This window comes from Emydura macquarii, unplaced genomic scaffold (assembly GCF_026122565.2).
Source record: "Emydura macquarii macquarii isolate MOO-44397 ecotype Brisbane River unplaced genomic scaffold, CSIRO-AGI_Emac_v2 contig_705, whole genome shotgun sequence".
Lineage (NCBI taxonomy): Eukaryota > Metazoa > Chordata > Testudines > Chelidae > Emydura > Emydura macquarii.
The window spans coordinates 12,474,343-12,495,987 of record NW_027130842.1 but is presented as its reverse complement, the minus strand read 5'-3'; the positions used below and the strand labels follow the sequence as shown (position 1 = coordinate 12,495,987).

The following is a 21,645-nucleotide window of genomic DNA, read 5'->3' as shown; positions in this document are numbered from 1 at the left end:
ACTGCAGAATCCACATCATGGTGTGGAACTGTACTAAAAAATCTCAGCTTTCAGTTCTTGTTCTTTTTAAATTGCCTTCTAGCCCCCCAAGTTGCAAAGAAAACCTTGAAAATGGAACCAATACATCTTTCTTTTCTTGAGCCTCTAGGCGTTCTGAAACAATGACTCTGAGAGGTGTGGTATGAATAGGGTATGAAATCTGAAACCCAAAGATGCCAATTAGAAAGTCAACATTGTTAACTATTTTACTGAAAAGCCTCATAGGAAAAAAACCCAATAAATGTGGCTATCCTAATTCCATGCTCTCTGGGAAATTTAATATTTAAATAAACAGTAGAAGTGCTATTGAACTGACTCTGACATTCATTTTCACTAAAAAGCTCCATTTTAAAAATAAAGCTAACAAAGAATTTCCAGTTTGCTATAATAGTGTTACAGAATCCTGGGACCTTGCTATTCTAATTGGTCTTGAGATGTTGGAATTCTTCCAATCTATCTGCTGCTATAAAATAAATGACCTCAGGAAACATGCAATAAAATGTTGTAAAAGACCATACTGTAGCAAGCTTGATGTGGAAGTCACCGCACTGATTTGGAATGTGCAACATAGTCTTGGCAGCTAGGTAGTTGCTGTATGCACATATCAAGTCAGCACACTCCTTAAACTTCCCACACAACATCCACTGAATAGAAAATGTTGGGCATGGAAAATAAGACCTGTGGATATGTTGCCCATTTTGTAAAGGCCAGAAGAAAAACCTTCACTTAGGTTCAAGAAGAAAAGATTCTGAAATGTCATCCAGGACAGAAGATATAATTGAACAGTACTTTCTGTACATTTGAGAAGTTTCTGGAATGATGAATTGTGAATGCGTGTGTTTGCAGACAGAAGATTAGCCTTGACAAGGAAGATGTTTTTTATTTTCTGCCCACTGGGATTTTGTTGCAAGTTTATTCATAGCCTTAATCTATCTGGGAAGCCTGCTTTAATGCGGATCATGAGTTTTGTGCAGACTAGCCAGAATTAGTGGTAGGTGAACAGAAAGTTTTGATACTTTCATCAAAGTTCAGATTCTGATCCAATTGCATCTAAACCTGTTGAGGTCCTTCCTTTGCCCCCTATTTGTTTCCCTCTCCAACTAGTCACACACCTTTTGATATTTTCATCTTGTGGGGAAAAGGCTTATGTCTTACATTCTTTCTTATGAGCTCTGAACTTTGAGTTGATTCTATTTACATCTTAGCACTGCACCCATTACCTTGGTGTCTGAGCCCTTGGAATGCTTCTTTGTTCAAACTGTGTCCTCCAGGGTTTTCCCCACACCTGATATCCCCAGAATGTGGGGACTTACTGATCCTCTTCTGAGCACCAAGGCCCAATCAACCCTGGGGAAGCACTAGAACTTGTTAGACTTGTCAAAGCTGCTGAGACCCCAAGAGAGATTTCAGCAAAGATAGATAACCTGTTGAGAGGCTACTTATCCAAGATTTGGACTGACATTCAAGCAATTTCTAATGCAGCAGCGGTGGTCAAAATTATAGCTTCTAATCTGTTCTCAAACTTGAGACCAAAGTGTGGTGTTTGAGGGGGGAAAAAACAAAAAATCCCCAAGTATTAGTGACTTAGCTTGGTATATCATACAGACCAAAAGTCCCTGAAAGACGGTCTTGTGAGTAAATTTCTGGAAGACAGAATACTCGTTCTTATAATCATCCAAGTCAGGATCATCTCATGAGACTTCATCTCCCAGAAATTTTATGGCCTGTGAAATAACAGAATGACAGTAACTTCCATGTTGACTCTGAGTCAGCAGGAAAATAAAACCTGCTGGAAACCCATATATAGACAACATTTTCTCATTATCGTAGCATGAGAAAGGACTGCTGAAACAAGTTCATTTTACTTTTGTATATTGTAAAACCCTGTTTCAGACAAGGAGTTTTAGATTAATCTGTTAAATTAAGTTAAATTAAATAACTCCAATAACTCCCTCACTTATCCAACTTCCCCCATTTATTAGAATGTTTTTATATAGCCCTAAAGCATTTCAGCTATATATATATATATATATATATATATATATATATATATATGTATGTTAGACTGAGAAATTGTTTTTAATGACTTGAAGCAAAATGTGCCATTTTGTAGATTCAAAGATTTCGAAGCCAGAAGGGACCATTGTGATAATCTAGTGTGACCTCCTGTATAACACAGTCCATAGAACTTCCTGAAAATAATTCCTAAAGCATATCTTTCAGAAGAAAAATCCAGTCTTGATTTTAAAATTGCCAGTGGTGGAGAATCCAGTATGACCCTTGGCAAATTGTTCCAATGTCCTCAATTTTAAAAATTTACGCCTTAATTCCAGTCTGAATGTGTCTAGCTTCATCTTCTAGCTATTGGATCGTATTGTACATTTGTCTACCAGATTGAAGAGCCCATTATCAAATATTTGTGCCCCATGTAGATGTGACAACCTGTGTCTGAAAATAACACCCCAAAAAATCCCGTATTCACCAATGTCATGTAGTTATGTGTTCTGTAGAAGGTATGCCTTGTTTGGCATTATTTTAAAAGTCTTGATCTGCTAAATATTAATGCAATCCAACTGATATGTGTTACCATAGTATGTGAAGCTATAAAATATTGTGGTAAATGCTACTACAACATGTTGTGATGTGGGAACCACCTAAATCAGCTTTTCAGGCACAATAATGAAGTGGCCAGATGTACTAATCTGCCATCAAGGAAAGATTCCACTACCAGGAATTGCTTACAGTGAAGGCTTCCCTGTAGGAAGTAAGTTCACAGTGGGGTTTCTTGAACAATGGGAAGCAGCCACCACATGCATGGATTGCTCTAGCAAGCCGAAACAGACTATAAAAGGGGGAACATGATATCCTCATTTGTTTCTCTCTCTCCGCATCTCAACACCTGAGGCATTGTCTACACTAGAGAGCGTTATCGACGCAAGTTACAGCGATGAATAAAAAGCGCTGTAATTGTGACTCTTGTGCCTGTTCACATAGCTCTCGTGTTGCTGAAGCGTGTCTACCCATGGTGCTCTAGCATTCTTAGTGAGAGCAGTGCACTCTGGGCAGCAATCCCACTGTGCAACTTGCCACCTTGGTTGTGCCGCTAGGAATTGTGGGAAGGCAAAAAGGATCAAAGCACATCCTGGGTGCGGGCTTAATGTCCAATGATGCAGTGATTTCTGTCCTGTCATTCTATGGGATTTTGACTGCGTTTCACGGCATTTTTCAACGGCCCCAGTTTCCTGTGCACCCGCCATCTCTAGCTCAAAGGATGGATCCTGCATTGCTCTCCATTGTTGTCAGTGTTCTGAATGCATCACAGCTGCTCATGCAGTATATCATGAGCTCCCAATTGGAACAGAAGTCTGAAGCGCCTGACCCGCTGTGCGCCATGTGAACAAGTAGCATTGCATTACTGTTTGCGTTCACGAAGCATCTGCACACGGTGGACCGCCGCTTTTGGGTGTGTGAAACAAGCACTGAGTTGTGGGATCGCATTGTTATGCAGGTCTGAGATGACGAGCAGTGGCTGCAGAACTTTCGAATGTGCAGAGCCACCTTCATGAAACGCTATGCAGAGCTCACCCCTGCCCTGTGGCCCAAGGACACCAGAAGGAAAGCTGTCATTTCAGTGGAGAAGCAAGTAGTGATTGCCATGTGGAAACTGGCCACTCCAGGCTTCTACTGGATGGTCACTAATCAGTTTGGAGTGGGGAAGTCCACCATTGGAGCTGTGTTATCACAAGTGTGCAGGGCCATTAATTACATTCTGCTACGAAGGACTGAGACTCTTGGAAATGTATGTGAAATAGTGAATGGCTTTACAGCAATGTGATTCCCTAACCATGGTTGGGTGATAGATGGCACACACATCCCAATTAGGCCTCAGACCATCTTACAATGGAGTACATCAATAGAAAGGGGTACTTCTCTATGGTATGCAGACACTTGTGGATCACCGTGGGCATTTCATGGACATCAACATGGGTTGGTCAAGGAATGCATGCATCTTCAGGAACACCATGTCACAAGAAATCTGACTGTAGATATCAAAGTTCCTTCAGCTGGAGTGGAGCTGGAACTGCACAGACTCCTCTCCCCAAATGCTGATCAGATCCAGAAGCTCCAGTGTGCTCTAAGCAAGAGAGCATTTGGTGTGTGGAATTGCCATGGTCAGTTGGAAAGATGCGATGTGAGCTCTTCATGCCGACCAAGGAGGATGCGGAATTTCAAAGATTCCCAGGCTGTTAAAAGGGGAGGGGCAGATGGCCGCAGGGCAACATTTGAAAATGATGGACAGAGCGGTCAGGATGGGCATTGTGGGACACCTTCTGGAGGCCATTTACCGTGACATAACCAAGCACACTGATGCTTTGTCACTAAAAGTTTGGCCAAAAAGCTCTACGCCTCTCATCGAGTTGGTTTTATTTTGTCTCAGAATCAGAAGAGTTGGGATGGCGAAGCGGGGGGATTGCAGTGTGTAGACCACCACTGTTTTGTTGCAAAAAGCTGACATTGGTCAACAAAAGTGTATTGTAAACTAGCCCTGAAGGATCATCTGGAAGACAAAAAGACTTTGAAAGGGCAGGGGAGAGAGGAGGGGAGTCCCAGGCAGGGAAGGTTGCCAAGTCTGTGTTTAAGAAATGGCTTATACCAGCTAACAAAGGTGAGACATTGCTAATTCAAATATTGGTGGTGTGTAGAATTTAGACTGCAATCTTATGTTTTTCATTTGGTAACTATTTTTGTTGTCTTTACATTTGCCACTTACAATCACTTAAAATCTATTTTCCTGTAGTTATAAAACATTAAACAAGTTTATTCCCAACCAGGGGGTTTTTGAGTGAAGTGTTTAGACAAACTGCTCAGTAACAAAAGCTGGTGCACATTCTTTCCACTTCAAGCGAAGGGCAGACTGGATAATAATCTCTACTGGTCAGGCTTTTTGACCAGGGTTAGATGGTGTAATCACAGGTCCCTGGTGCTGTTGTTGGTTCATGAGCAGCTAGAAAGCATTCCTTGAACTAAGATGGGTGTGGTCCCTTCCTGTGGATGGCTGTGTAAGTGCCATACCTGTTAGAGGTTTGTGGCTTATCACAGCATCTCAATGGTCAGACAGGGCTCAGTGATATCCCAGCTCCCAGGCAGTACCCTAGACGTTCTCCATACCGTCAGAGTAGGTACTTATAAACTCTATTCAAGTCATCCCTTAACCTTCTTTTTGTTAGATTTAGGGAGCTCAGTCTATTTAGTTTATCACAGTAATGTGTGTTTGCTAATCCTTTAATCATTCTTATGACTTTTCGCTGAAACTTATCAACATCCACTGTGGACACCAGAACTGGACACAGTACACTAGCAGCAATCTCACCAGTGTGAAATACAGAGGTAACATAACCTCTTTACTCCTACTCAGGATTCCCCAGTTTATGCATCCAAGGATCGCATTAACCCTTTTGGCCACAGCATCACACTGAGAGCTCTTGTTCCTCTGATTATCCACCTTGGCCCCCAAATCTTTTTCCAGAGTCTCTGCTTCCCAGGATAGAATCCCCCATTGTAAGTGTGGCCTTCATTCTTTGTTCCTATATGTACGCACTTATATTTAGCCATATTAAAAGACACCTTGTTTGCTTGTCCCAGTGTACTAAGCAATCCAGATTGCTCTGTATCAGTGACTTGTCTTCATTATTTACCATCCCCCCAATTTTTCTGTCACATGCACGCTTTATCAATGATGGTTTCATGTTTTCTTTTAGATTATTGATAAAAATGTTAGATAGTGTAGGGTCAAGAACTGATCCCTGTGGGACTCCAGTAGAAATACACCCACTTGATGGTGATTCCCCATTTACAGCTGTATTGTGAGATCTATCAGTTAGCCAGTTTTTAATCCATTTAATCTGTAGCATGTTAATTTGATCAAAATGTCATATGGTTCCAAGTCTGTGTATTACATCAGCACTATTTCCTTTATCCACCAAACTTGTAATCTTATTTTTAAAAAGTTTAGTTTGACAGGATCTATTTTCCATGAACCCATGCTGATTCCTTACCCATGTTGTCCCCATGTCTCTAGAGTCGTCTTCGTTTTTGTTGTGGATTTTATTATAGATGTGTAGAGTTGGAAAACTAACCAATTTAAGGATAAATTTAGAAATTCCCCTCTTCTAATTTATTAGAATGGGATGGACATAGACTCTTTAGATGCTATAAATGTGTTGACACTAGGTGAACTGCTTTTTCTTTCCATAGCCATGAAACTTATGTGGAAGGCCACTTTTGTCCTCTATTTTCCCCTGCCAGCCCCAATTAAAAATAAAGTTATCATTGGACCAGCTGAGAGGAAAACAATATTTCATATTAAAGATATGCTGCTATATATATATGCTACTACTGCCCCATCAGCAGGACATGTCAAGAGACACCCTCATGACTTAGGGAAGAATAGAATTAGAAGAGAAAACAGTATAGTAGGATGAATGTCTTCCGTACAGTGGAGCATATTTATTTTTCCTGCCATTATTATTCCTCAGTATGACATCACAGGGATGGGTTTTTATTGAGAAATAGCCTTCACAACATACAAGATATTTAAGCATAAACAGGGGAAAGCTACTGTCTTAAAATTTATCCCCAGGAGTCGCCAATAAATCCTGACCATGAACAGACTCTGTAAATTTGGGTAGTCAGAAATTTTTTGTTAAGCCCTTTGCAGAGCTTCAGTATTTTAGATACACACATGTACTGATTCTCCTTTGACTTTTCTTAAAACTTCTCAGTGTCTCTAAGAGTGCTGTCTTCTGGAGGTCACTGATCATGATGTCTTGCACTCCTAACATGTTCTTGAGCTGCTCATTTGTACCCTGAGGGATTACTCCAAGTGTTCAGTAATCACTGGGATCATCTTTGCTCTGTTTTTTGTAATCGTTCCACTTTGTGGCAGAGTTCTTCATACTTTTCCATCTTCTCTTCTCATTTCTTTTTTGTCTCTCTCTCTACACTGGTATGGCAATATCAATCAACATGATCTCTTCCATCTTCTTTACTACAGCTGCTGTGCCTGTACTATTTGCCTGCGCCATTCAGTCTATGACAATTGCCAGATCCCATAAAATCTTAGCTTCTTTGTTCTCTAGGGTGCTGTCAATTTGGTGCTCATGTTGTTTAAATCCATGCTTTCCAGAGAGGCTCCAGTGCAGACACTTGTCGACCTCATATTTATTCATATATTCTCTTCCATCCAGATTCCTGCAGGTGCTCAACACATGCTAACACACATTCTTCTTCATCTTCATCTTCTTCATCGATTACAATGGTGCCTAAGGGCCAGCCAAAAATGGGGCCACACTCTGCTAGGCACCAAACAAACACATCTAGTAGATGGTCCCTGTCAGTTTACAGACTGAACAGCCAAGACAGATGCAGGGTGGGGGAATGGGTAGAACACACAAGCATAGTGAACAATGTGATGGTGACAAATGGCTTGTTAGTTTCATGATTTTGGAGAGGGCTATTTAGGAGGGGCTAAGCTAAATTGAAAGAAAAGGGATAGGTCAGAGGGAGGAGGCCAGGTGTGGAGTGATGCTAAGCTGAAGAGACAGTACGAGAGGGGTGGGGTTGGAACAAACAGCCAATCAGCACAGGGCAGAGAAAGTTCAGTGAAAACTGTAGAAGGTTCTCTGAAGGTCCACAGGTCCTTGTGTTGGGTGCTTCTGCTCCTGCTGGCTGGAGTTTCTGACTAGCTTCTCGCTGCAGTTTTCTCCCAAGCCTATGCAGATCTGGGTCCTAGAGCCCCCCGAGTGTCGGGATCTCTCCTGCACAGATCTGGTGATGAAAGAGGGATGGCCCTGTCTGGGCTCCATTTTACCTACTTGCCCCCAGTTCAGTCATCCCTGCTTTGTGTGCTTCTGTCCCTATTGGCTGTCACTTTTTTTCTCATCTGAACTTCTATTGTATGCGCCCAGAGGGAAATGGAAAAGTAAACAGTTCCATCGTAATTTGGCAGTGATAATAAATGCTCTTGAGACAAAACTTTCATGGTATTTCAGTACTCTGGGCTAGATCCTCAGCCATTGGCTGCTGTGAAGCCATGACAATTCACACCAGATGAGGATCTGTCTTCTAGTTACAGGTTATCTCAAGTACTGGGTGGCTCTGTACTGTCTCCTCCTGCTACTAACCTACTTGTTTATGAGCAAGATTGCAGCAATGCCCATGGAGGTTGGGTGTTTTAATACTCATTCATCCCTGATTCTTGTGAGCTTGCCTGGCTTTTTATTTTACATTATTTTTAATGGCTGAAAGAGACTACATATTTTCAAGGAGCACCTGGTTTGTCTTACGCATTTAAGGTTTTATTTCTTAACCTGCAGGAACTCCAAAGGGACATAGAGAAACACAGCACTGGAGTTGCATCTGTTCTCAACCTGTGTGAGGTGCTTCTCCATGATTGCGATGCTTGTGCCACAGAAACAGAGTGCGACTCCATCCAGCAGGCCACCCGGAATCTGGACAGAAGATGGAGAAACATCTGTGCAATGTCAATGGAAAGGCGACTTAAGTAAGCACAAAATACCCGTAAAACCCAAGAGATTCCCCAAATGTTTCAGTCTGGAAGAAAGTTGCTATTTCTCATATATTTCTCTTACCTGAGAAAATATTCTCCATACTTAAAAGCAGACCAAATCCCTGCTTCTGCAAGGTGATCTGCACAAGCAGGAGTCTGCACTTGTTTGGAATCATATTAAGGTCACTGGGGTTATGTACAGTCCCAGAAGTCTAGGGTGACCAGATAGCAAATATAAAAAATTGGCACGGAGTGGGGGATAATAAGACCTTATATAAGAAAAAGCCCCAAATATTGGGACCATCCTTATAAAATCGGGACATCTGGTCACCCTACAGAAGAATGTCCATTGAACTGCAGGATCAGGGCATGAATTACATTTCTGCTACATGTCTCATTATAACAACATTGTTTTTAATCAGCTGAAATGAGGGGTTTTCTCAGTTACTTATTTCATTTTTTTTAAAAATACATTGTTACAAAAACTTATTACAGTAGCTATTCTTGGAACTAGCACTCTGGATTGTTTTATTGATGAATGCAAAAAAAGAATGTTGCCACATCCTTATATTAATTTAAAGTAATTTATGACAGATATATTTAAAGTCATTTTAATGTTTGTTTTTTAAACAGCAACAGTACCGTACATGCTCCTGGCTGGGTTGCCCTGGAAAGTTTGACAATTTGTGCTGCCACATCTTGGTTTCCCAAAGGAATGGTTTGATTCAGCAGTTGAATGTTGTCTCTAGAACATTCGACTATGTGGCATTTGTATGCATTGAGACTACATTTTTGAATCTCCTAAGCAATTGGCCAAATTTTTAGAACTCCTATTACAGCTCGTAATGTTCTTTTTATATCAATTCTAAATGAGGATTTGCAGCACACATGAAAAAACATTGCTGTCTTATTCCAGCTTAAACTGGAATCAACCAGCCATTTATGTTGTCCATTTATCAACCTTGCAATCAACCTTGCAATTGGTTAAGAGCCAATTATTGTTCAGTGCAGCCCTGGTTCCCTATTGTAGCTTATGATCAGGCAGAGCAATGCAGGTCAAATGACCTCAAATCTAAAAGTACCCTCATTTTCCATTTTCTGTCACAGAATTGAAGAGACATGGCGGCTGTGGCAAAAGTTCTTAGATGACTATTCTCGCTTTGAAGACTGGCTGAAAATTTCTGAGAGGACAGCTGCCTTTCCTAGCTCCTCTGGTGTGCTGTATACGGTTGCCAAGGAAGAGCTAAAGAAATTTGAGGTAACTTATTATGTTTGAAATTTAATATCTCCAGATCCTATTACAGCAGCCAGCTGGTTCTCCTTTCAGTACACAAGTTGCTCAAAACACACACGCGCACACACACACACACACCATATAGAAGAGTTGATGATTTTGCAGCTGCCCCCACTAGCATTTTTTAAAAGAAAAAAATGACAGAGGCTTGAGATATATGGTTATAGAGATGTAGGCAAAGACATACTATATCATCCAGTCTATCATACTATCAGTGCAGGATTTTTCTCTACAGTACATTGTCCAGGCTTTGTCCACTGTAATTTTTAAATGTTCCAAATCCTTCTACCATTTGTCTTTGCAGACTGTGTACTCCCCACATGTTTTCTTTTCCTATAGTACATCCCATTGCTCCCGGCTATGACTTCTTGTATGCTATCACATTAAATAACACCTCTCCTTCTTCATGTTTATGCTCTTCAAATATTTGGAAAGTGTTTCTATATTGCCATCTTAGATCCTGATCCTGCAAACACTTACGGTCGCAAATAACTTTATGAATGTGAATATTCCCTTCGATATCATTGGGACGACACACAGACTGCTAAACACTTAGCATGTGTATAAGTTTTAGCAGGGATGGGGCATTAGCTAGGGCTTAGCTATGTTATGGTTATTTAACTCATCAGTGTTTGTCACCTGTAACACACCTGATGGTGTGGTATGTAAATAAATGGAACTTTTTGGGGGCTGTTCAGGTGAGTTAGTTTCAGTTTTCTTTCCTAATTGTGAACACAAGAAAATAAATTCTTTGGGCTTAGGCTTTGGAATGCTTCAACCAGGCTCAGTTTTTATTACCCATGTACAAACCTCTGGAAACTATGGTCGGGGTTCATTACTGAAACACTGCCAGATCTCTTAATTTTAGTGACGTCAAAGGCCACCATAGAATATTCATGTAAAGGCTATGATTTATCTGGAAAATCAGTATTCTGTTTGCAGTCTTTCTGCCCATTCATTCCATCCTCCCTCCATTCAGTGACAAGGGTCTAAGTCATGTTTGGTAAATTACTGTATGTGAGAGACTACCATGCATATCTCAGCTGTCTCTAATGTTCACAGCTGACCTGACTTAGCCCAAAGCCTTTCTCTGCGTATGCTTTCTCAGTCTGTCACCCTCTATACACTGTCTTTATCCTCCAACTTACATACACAGATACATGGAGCTTACACTGCAGAAAAAGAGAATATCTGAGATCTAAGTCAAGCAGTCCTTCAGGAACCAGTTTACCTTTTAGTCTCCTACTCCTGTTTAAATTGGTACATCTGCATGTACATACAGCTACTATCATGTCAAGATAGGGATGTAAGTCCAAAATTAGTTTTCACGTGGGGTGAACCCTGACCAGAGGTAGAAAAGTGAGTTCCTTCAGATTGTAACTACTTTTTTCCTAATTTTATTCTCCTATCCATGCCAATACCAATAGGATTAAATCCTTAAGAATTCTAGCAAAGCACATTAGAAAGCTTTTAGTCATCCAGTATGTTATGAACTCCATTATACAAAATCACACTGTAGTCCAGTATTTCACTGAGGCTGTAATGCAAACATAAATGAATTACTATGTAGCTGAATTGAAAATTGGAAAACATACGCAATTGTTCTTTTGCTTAACAAGACTTAACAGGTGAGGTGGAACTGTAAATTTACAAAAAGTTGTACATTACAAGCTTTAATCTTCTGAGAAAGTAGTAAATCAGTGGTCAGATTTATGCCTCTTCCATGAGAGAGTCTGCTTCTTGCTCCAATTACAGAACCACTTGTAAGCTTTCTTATTTATTGGCAGTTTTTTGTAATTATAGTGACAAGGACCCTTCAGTGTATTCGATTGTTTCAAACTAGCTCCTTTAGCTCTGTCTGTGGCTTCATTGCACAAAAGTGCTTATTTTCACTTTTAATTAACAAGCACTCTGACATGGGGCAGGATTGAGGCCTCCACATAGCTGATGCTGATGATGAATTTTCATTTATTCATTTATTTTTTCATTCATGTATTCGGGTTGCATTTCTCCCCCTTCTCTAATTGTCATTTGTCACTTTTTTAATAACTAATGCTACTCGCAATGCAAACTCGCAGAACTGTGATCTGGAACCAAAGTCAATTCACCTCTTTTTCATCAGTTCCTTTAAACCACCTGTGTCCCGAATGCAGCTGAGTGAAATATTCAACACATTTAGCTCCTTTTCTCTGTTCATGAGTTATCAGCAAAAAAAACTTTGCTTTTGAGAAATTGAACAATAAATTTGTGAAAAAATTCAAGCCTATGAATTGCTCACAAGTTTCTTACTATGACTAGCTTTTGAGTATTTGCTATTCACACAATTTGATTAGCTAAGTCACATGGTATTGTTTCTGTTTCCGAATTGGATGACTGAAACGTTTATAACCTGGAAAAGGAATAAAATAAGTCACTTGCTGCATGGCCATTTGCTCAAATAGAGATTTATATAAATATTCACAAAATTTCTTTCTCTGTGGTTATTTGTAGAAATAAAAATCATTCATATACCTGTGATATTGACGATGAATAAAAGGTGCCTGGAATACTGTCAAAGCAAATTCACAATTATTATTCATTCCAAGACTTCTCTTCATCTGCCACATGGTAGTACTAAATAGATTCATTTTGGCTTAAAAAAAACCTATAAAACCATACGAATTCTTGCTTTGATGTCATTAAAAATTTGACATCACCATTTACAGTGCTTGTTTGTTTGTAACCCATGGCATAACATGAAATCAAATGAATCAATATCATAGTCAACCCTTTAATGTAACATTTTAAGAGACTTTTAATCTGTTTCAGAATTTACACACTCCATGTTGTAAAATGCACAGATAAAAGATTGCACAGGCAAGAAAGGAGAGTACCCCATTCTCGGAATAAAAATTGTGCTTGCCGTTGTCATTGTGATAGGAGCAGTCCAACTAAAATGCCTGTTCCTTACTGCCATTTATTGATTTTTGTAAACCCCAACATTTCTCTTTGCTCATCCCAATCAAAAGGCCCCAATCCTACAATCAGGTCAGTACCAACAAATATTTACACCCATGGTGGAGTCAGTGGGGCTTCCCAAAGTGTCTGCCCATGGAGATCTAATTTCAGGATTGGAGCCAAAGACAAGAACAAACCGAGAGACCATTTACATTTACCAATTGCAGGAGCTGACCCTCTGATAGTGTCTTTTGTTGTTCCCATTGCTGTTTTAGGCCTTCCAGCGACAAGTGCATGAAAGTCTGACACAGCTGGAACTGATTAATAAACAGTACCGCCGCCTGGCCCGAGAGAACCGCACTGACTCTGCTTGCAGCCTCAAACAGATGGTCCATGAAGGAAACCAGAGATGGGACAACTTGCAAAAGCGAGTCACTTCCATCCTACGCAGGCTAAAAGTATTCATTGTCAAGCCATTCTCTTTCCGAACTAGACTGTGTGTATGGGGGATATTGGGAGCTTTTGACTTTTCAAGCCCATGCAAGTTTTCTCTTTGGCTGGGTTCTTTAAATTATATTTGTGATGATTTCATGGGTGCTCTGTCTAAAGCAGTTAAATCATAGGCTGCAGGAAGATGTAGAGTTGGGCCTAGGTGTCTCACTCCCCCTTAGAAGAGAAGAACAAGAATGCTTGCAGCTGAACTTTTGTAACTCTGCCAGTCGCAGTTAGAGGCACAATGGTACTGAAGTGGGAACTTGAAAGAGCATAGAGGAGATGAATGAAGAAAGTGTACTCGTTTCAGTCAGGCTCCGAAGATAAGGAAGTGAAAACTAACTTCTGTGGAAGCCTCATATTGTTTGGGGGTTTTTCCCCCTTTTGTTTTTTCAGCATTTTATTGGCCAGCGTGAGGAGTTTGAGACAGCACGTGACAGCATTCTGGTCTGGCTAACAGAGATGGATCTGCAGTTGACCAATATTGAACACTTCTCAGAGTGCGATGTCCAAGCAAAGATAAAGCAACTGAAGGTATGGGAGGCCAACCAGTCTGTGGCATCAGAAATACTCAAATAGGAAATGAGAGCGTAAGAAGTGTTCCATGAAAAGTGATGTGTGATGAAAACCCTTTATTCCCAGCACATGGGCTCTGCCACAGAACTGACACTATAAAACAAGATCATTAGTGTGTGTTAGGGTTCCAGTGACATAGCAAAGGTATGCCCACATATGGCTGCATATGGGGCAATTAAAGATGGGTTTTGAAAAAGCATAGTGGATATAACCCTCAGTGCTCTGATTTTTCCTCTCCCCATAAAATCATTTCCAATCATTTTCAATGCCAAAGTTGTGTGTGTTATGGCTGCCCTGTTATGCCCTGCCCATGGTTTCTGCCCTATTAGCATGTGACTCTTTATTTGCTGAGTGCTCTGGAACATCTACAGCGTGACTGGCACTACACAAAACAACTTGTTAGTATAGCTTTAGAATCTGCATCCATTCTAGTCACCTTATCTACCCTAAGCCTTTCAAAACTCTCAGGAGTGGCTTGTTAAGAGGACAGTCCTCTTTCCAAATACAGCACAGTAAACCATAAGACTTGCTGGGTAGAACTTTAAGCTGTTACACTCCCGTATAAGCTAATGAAGTATGGCTAGAGAATACAGAGTTGCCTCACCAAATGTTGCTTACCCTGTGTAATGGTCCCTGTTGGCATTTGGTAACTATACTATCTCTGTAAGACATAGCGTTCGTGATAACTAAAGATTGTTTAATGTTAGTTTTAATAATAACAGAAAGTCCTGGCTTCTTACGCTGCACAGGCTTTCCAGCAGGAGATCTCACTGAACAACAATAAAATCGAGCAGATAATTGTCCAGGGTGAACAGCTGATAGAGAAAAGTGAGCCTATAGATGCAACGGTCATTGAAGAAGAACTGGATGAGCTCCGGCGTTACTGTCAAGAGGTCTTTGGTCGTGTGGAACGCTACCACAAGAAACTGATCCGCCTTCCTGTATGTACCCTCTTTGTTTGTTTGTTTTAAGATTTATTATAAATTTACAAATAATGTTTAAAAGAGTTTATTTGGGGGGAGAGATGTAATGTATAAGCCAAAACATCCCATGATCTTTACTTCTTGTAACTCTGATCCTCCCATTCCCCCCCTGCACCTTTGTGTGTTATCATGACATATTGTATGTCATGTCTTATTTAGATTGCAAACGCTTCAGGGCAAAGAGCCTGTCTCATTTCTGTAAAGCATCACACACACACCTATGCATTATAAATCAGTGCTTTGTGAAAGAGAGTGATGGTGCAGCACCAGAGACATAAAATTCTTCCTGCCCTTCAGGATGAATTTCATTGAATAGCATTAAGTTCCTAGAAATAAAGACGCTCCTTCCTTGCAGGGCAGATGGAAGTTTAAGTACCCAGAACTGAATGTACAGCCGGGAAGTGGGAAAGGGTGATTTTGGAAATCAAACTGGAAAGCCCTACAGTGAGAAGCGCTTTTCATAACATGAAAGAATAGCTGAGAGCAATAGTCAAGATAAATGCCTTTTATAGTTTCTATAATTTGGTTCCAAAATGTTGCTCTAATTTTGCTGTCTGTGTGGAGATAATATCTGGAGAAAATTTGGAGACAGTTGCCTCACATGAGACTATACAGATGAGCATTAAGCAACTGAGTTTATTCTTAGCCCCTTTTACTCATTTTATCCTTTTATTTTATATGCATTTAAAAAAAATCAAAGGAGGATCAAAGAAAGATACAAAATAGGAATCCTGTCAGTCTGAATGTTACCCAGGGACATTTTTATCTCATTGACCCAGGTAGAAAGGACATTGTTTCCGAGGGCTGAATTAATAGTCTCTGTTCTGGTGTTTCCTTCTAGCTGACAGATGATGAACATGACCTCTCTGACAGAGAGGTGGATCTGGATGAATCAGCAGAGCTCTCCGACATACATTGGCACGACAAATCTGCAGACAGTGTTCTCTCCCCACACCCCTCTTCCAACCTCTCACTGTCACTTGCCCAGCCAGTGAGAAGTGAGCGCTCAGGACGGGATACTCCTGCAAGTGTAGACTCCATCCCTTTGGAATGGGATCATGACTATGACCTCAGTCGGGACCTGGAGACAGCTGTTTCAAGGGTACTGCACTCGGAGGATGAAGGACAAGATGACAAAGATTTCTATCTTAGGGGAGCAGCTAGCATAGCAGGTATTGATTGCTTCTCTTATATCTTTCTCCGTAAAGGGAAATAAATATTGCATATAGGACTATAGTGCTGGGAGTTCTTAGGCATGCAAAAGTATTTCAAAGAGCTCCTGAAGATCTCAAATATCTGTCCTGGAAGAGTGCCTTTAGGCTCCTGGTCTTTGACAAAATATTGCAACCTTCTGGATGAGTGCAGGCTTGGAATATCACAGAGATACATTCAGTAAATGACAGAGGGAACTGGCTGTCTTATTGCATCCAGTGTCTGGCAGTTGTGACTGGTGTCATCTGCAACAGAGTTGGCTAATACAGTCTTTTGACTGGGAGAAACGGTACTGAATGACTGCAAGAAAAATGGGAGAAAGAGAAAACTCCAAGGAAACATTTGACATATTCACACATTGGGCCTCATTAAATCTAAGGGCTGGACCACACTAGAGAGTTTTGTTGACCAAAGTCAGCTTTTTTCAGCAAAACAGTGCTGGTATACACACTGCAAACACCCCTCACCCCACCCCCACTGACAAACTACCCTGTTTTTTCAACAAAATAAAATCACCTCGATGTCAGAGTGTCCCCCTCACCCCACCGGTGTTCCGATCTCCACTGAGCTGGAGTGAGGGGACAGGGGACACCAGCTGTCTATGCAGCAGCTTCTGCCTCAAGATTGGTTGCTTCCAGCTGCTGCTGTCTTAACTTAGAGACAGCATGTGGACACAGTCACTGTCCCCCAACACTCTCTCTCATTCTCACATACACATACTCACTCCCTGTCTCTCACTCTCCCGCCCCCCCCCCCACCCCCATTCTCACACGTCTGGGGGCTTCTTGTGTTTGTGTTCAGCAATGTCAGTTTGGCTGACAGGGCAGTTGAAAAGCGGCTGTTACTCTAGTCGGATGCCCTTGGAACATGAGGCTATGACTGGCCCATGAGGCATTGCAAACCCTTTCCAAAGCACCCTGCGTGCAGTTGTAGAGTGGGATAGCTACCCACAGTGCACTGCTCCCTGTGTCAATGCAACAGCGGGTAGCGTGAATACACTCCACTGACACAAGGAGCATAGCGAGGACATGCAACAGCGGTTTCATTACAGCAGTGACCATACGCCAGCATAATTTTGTTGACAAAACTGTACTGTAGACAAGCCCTAAGTGAGTTTTTACTCAGTCCTTATTCAGGCAAGACTCACGTTGACAACATTGGGAAGTTTTACTTTAACAAGAACTTCAAGACTTGGCCTTTTATGAGTTCGTGAAACCTGTCTGTCTTTATGACTATGTGCATATAGTGCAACAAATACTAATGAGGAAATGTCTGTGTTTGAAGCCCATTTATTGTTAGGGAGGCCTAAATTCAGGATTCTGTTCTGTCTTTAATTGTGACTGTCTTGTGCTTTTCAGTTCCTTAACATCTTCTAAAAAGATGCTTGGACTTGCTTAGATGCTAATGCTCTTTTCAGCAGGAATTCTGTGATTCAATTTAACTCTCTTTATTCAGAGGGAATATGTTCTTTAAATTCAAACTGGTGACCTACTCTGTCTCCAGGATTGTCAGCAATTGTTGAGATATCAACTCAGATTGTGCTTTTATTTTGTAGATGTAGAGATCCCAGAAAGCCCCAAGGCCTATGTAAAACTTACTGAAAAAGCACTCAGAAATATCTCTGGTAGGCATCAAAAAAGCCTAAGCACAGCCAGGCCCAAGTAACCCAACACATACCTGTAACAGTGTCGTCTTCTCTTAGCTCATCTGCTGTACTTCTCACAGCTTACAAGATAGATATTTTCTCACATGACAGCACTAGCATGTTAATGCAGAACTTTCCTGCTACATTACCATTGGTAAAGGTATTGTTTCTTCCATGCACCCAACAGAAGAGGAAAGAGTTTTAAAAAGCTGGCTAGGATGCAGTACTTTTTAGCTCAATTACTGGCTAACTAGATGTAGCTAATTAGTGTTTTACTCAAACTGATACCAGCTCCTTGGTGTCCGGACCCCAATATTGTTGCAGAGGGTTTCAAAATAAGAGATTCTTATAACAGGATCCCAATCCTTGGTTCTCCTTTGGGAAGAGGCTGGTTTCGTACAGGATAAGAGAGCAGCTGCAACTGACTTCTCTGGGTATGGAGACAGAGATGAAAAGGGGAGAAGAAAGGATTGTCCAAAGCCTCGTTGCCCAGTTCTGTACCTCTTAGTCCCCAGGTCATTTGAATTATTACACTGCCAAAAGTTATGGATTAATAGATTTTCCTCACCCATAGAAGCACAAACCACAAATATTTTCAACACAGTTCAAAAGTGAAAATGATCTAATAAGAAATGTCTTCACTACAGAGAAGGTGGAGATTTTACCACCATTGATTGCCTTTCTTACAATGGAGGCTTTGTCCTGTGGACAGCTCACACACTTATGTTTAATTTCCTCTTAAAAGAATGTTGGAATGGTCACGTGCTCTTTTCAGTATCTTCACCCATGAGCTTCCCACTCTTTCTCTTTTGACACACTGTCCCCACTGCAAGCCTCAAACTACTTGTGTTCCAATGAAAGCTTGACAGTGTGGGCAAGTCCGGCAGTTAAGCTCACAGCCTGCAGCAGGGAGCTGTATTTTACTTTCTACTTTTGGAAATAAGTGTTGCAAAAACAACAAAAAACCCCAATGCCACACTGTCAGATTAGACTGTACCAGGAGGCTTTATTGGGAATATTAGGCACAGCAGTAAGTATAGAAAAAGACATGGTTTCTCTTCCTGTACTGCTTCCAAAGTTTTCAGTGCCAGAAGCTCCTTTACCAGTTTGCTCCACCCTGTTCCTTTTCCATTCAACAAAAAGTATAGCCACCCAGAGGTATGATGGCGCTGCCTTATGTTGCAAGTCAGACAGAAGGAGACAACAATGGCATTCAGAGTTTTTAACATCTCCTCCTACCTAAACCACTGGAGATCAGGCATATTTCAGAAGTGACTTGATCTCTAGGATGAAATCACAAGTGTGCCATCTTTTAGAAGCATTGCCTGCTGGACCTGATGGATATAACTATAACAGCATCACTTGGCATTTACATATATACTGCTTTTCATGTTCAAAGTCATATAGAAATAGAATTTTCAAGGTATGCCAAGATTCCAATCTATTAGTTTCAGGGAAGATGTTACAATGTCTACCGCAAAAAGGAATGAGAGAGAAAAATTGAACTTCAAAATAAAAATCGAGGGGAGGGGCATAAATACTTAATCAGTCGTCAGTGATTGCCAGATCTGAGAAGGCGCAATATCACAGAAAATGTGTGAGGCTGGAATAAAGCCCACAGAAAATTTAGTCTTCCAGAAAGATCAAGAATTATTTAGGGGAAAGAGTCTTTTCAAAACAGGGCACAGGCCTTTTTGCACATATGAAAGCTTTGATACTGTCCTCATGGCAAGCACATTCATCAGTATAACTATCTGAAAGTTGCTAACACACAAGCATGTAATTAGATATAAATTTGCTTTTTCACTTCCCAACACATGTGCTATTGCAGCCAGCTTTTCCGTGCTGTCTAACCTGGTTAGTAATTCACATATTTTTTTCCTTGGATATAAAGCAAAACTTTTGAAAAAATCTCAAAGCGGCAATCATATCTTTTGTACTTTTGCCACAGGAGAACCAGGGGCTTTGGAAACACACATCCGTCAGCTGGACAAGGCCTTAGACACTAGTCGTTTCCAAATACAGCAAACAGAAAACATCATTCGCAGCAAAACACCCACAGGACCGGAGCTAGATTCCAGTTACAAAGGATATGTGAGTACCAGGAGTATTGCCACCTGGTGACAGAACTTAAAATAACAGTTCTTGTGACAGGGCACTATATTTATAGTACAAGTGGTAATAAATGAACATAGAATAGCCATTGAAAATATGGCTCCTGCAATAGTACAGATTGTTATGTATAAAGCTATTACTGCCTCTCAGCCTCATTCACACATATAATCACTACCCTCAATCACACACAGTTATTGTTATTTTGAGGTTATGTAATTATTTGTGAATTTACAATAGCGTGAGATTTTAGGAACATAACCCTAATGAGTTCATTTTCCAATTGAATTTGTGTAGATGGCCCAGAGTAATTTCACATGCATCCATTTATCCCTGTAATGACGATCATGTTTAAAAAATACTTCCTTCACTATTAAGACCAGAATTTTATAGAGTGATGCATAGTATATGTTTTACTGCCAAATTATAAACATATATTACATTGCCCATGTTGCATATGGGAATCAGTGATAAAAAGTTTAATGAGAAATCTTTGTGGAATAAACCTCAAAAAACAGTACTGTAAGCAGCTAGGTTTAATTTGGTCCTGCCTTTGCGCAGCAGGCTGGACTTGATGACTTCTTGAGTTCCCTTCCAAGCCTACATTTCTATGATATTCCTGTCAGAAATGTTATATGTGGATACACCATAATTTTTCCACTCTTCTGTTATTCCCTCTTTCAGTCCCCATGTCTCCCAGTATCATCTTCTTTCCAGCTCATATAGTCTCAGTATTTATAGAATAAATGTCACCTGAAGACATCCATTCTTTGACTCTGTCAATACCCTGATAGAGTAGCACTGAATTATTTCTGTTAATGGACTTTGAGCCTCTACTCTACGTTTAATCCCTTAAATCTCACATGTACAGTTTTCTTTGAGCATCAATACAAAAATGATGCAAGTAATATCAAGACACACAGCATATCATTGATACTGTATTGGCCAAAGAAATCCTTTCTTGTATCTAATTGCTTTTGAGACAGAAAGATAAACTCACAGATGGTATATTATTAAAGCAGAAGGCATCTTCCCATTCTGTCATGTCAAGACCTAGTTTCAGAATTTTTTTTTTGAAAATTGCTTTGTAATTAGCCCTTGACCTCTAGAGTTATCCTAGCATGGCATAGATTAATGAGAAGTGTTTTTAAAACAGATGAAGCTACTGGGTGAGTGCAGTGGCAGCATAGACTCCGTAAAAAGGCTTGGTTACAAACTGAAAGAGGAAGAGGAGAAGTTGTCTGGATTTATTAACCTGAACAGTACAGAAACACAAACAGCTGGTACGTAGCATTCAAACCTTCTGTGAGAAACAAATGTGAAATGAACAGCAATATGTATAGTGTTGGTAAAGTTCATATTTACCAACTTGTGTTACTCCATATCTGTTTGGGGGGGGTGATGATTGCTTCTGTCTCCATGGTCCGAGTAAACATTATATAATATTTATAAACCAAAATGAATCAGTTCCTTGTATAGACCAGACATAAGCATCAAGCACAGGTGCACATTTTAAGTAGCTCGTCACATTATAATATTTATCCCTCAGCACTTGAGCAAATCTCTATAGATCCTGTACATACTTATTAGATATCTTCTGATAGGAAAAAGAAGCGTTGAAACTTTGGATTACAAAATACCCTTGGTGCCTAGTTTAATCACTGATCTCAATTTCTTTTACATTTTTAGCAAAGTGAATCTTGTAAGTCTCTCTCAGCCATATGCACACAGGGTGAATGACTGGGAAATAGCCTTGATTTATCTCCATGCAACATGTTTGTCAGTA

The 21,645-nt window shown here is 40.5% G+C and overlaps 1 protein-coding gene across 2 annotated transcripts in view; it reads left to right on the top strand.

Moving 5' to 3' along the window:
- The window catches only part of SYNE1 (spectrin repeat containing nuclear envelope protein 1), a 458,068-nt gene that overhangs the window by 421,497 nt on the left and 14,926 nt on the right, over positions 1-21,645 (top strand). For both annotated transcript variants that reach the window (XM_067542425.1, XM_067542426.1), the window contains 8 exons: positions 8,415-8,602; positions 9,716-9,866; positions 13,115-13,297; positions 13,728-13,865; positions 14,657-14,848; positions 15,732-16,062; positions 19,699-19,841; positions 21,016-21,142. In XM_067542425.1, the coding sequence (XP_067398526.1) occupies positions 8,415-8,602; positions 9,716-9,866; positions 13,115-13,297; positions 13,728-13,865; positions 14,657-14,848; positions 15,732-16,062; positions 19,699-19,841; positions 21,016-21,142 (1,453 nt within the window). The remainder of the gene's footprint in view (positions 1-8,414; positions 8,603-9,715; positions 9,867-13,114; positions 13,298-13,727; positions 13,866-14,656; positions 14,849-15,731; positions 16,063-19,698; positions 19,842-21,015; positions 21,143-21,645) is intronic.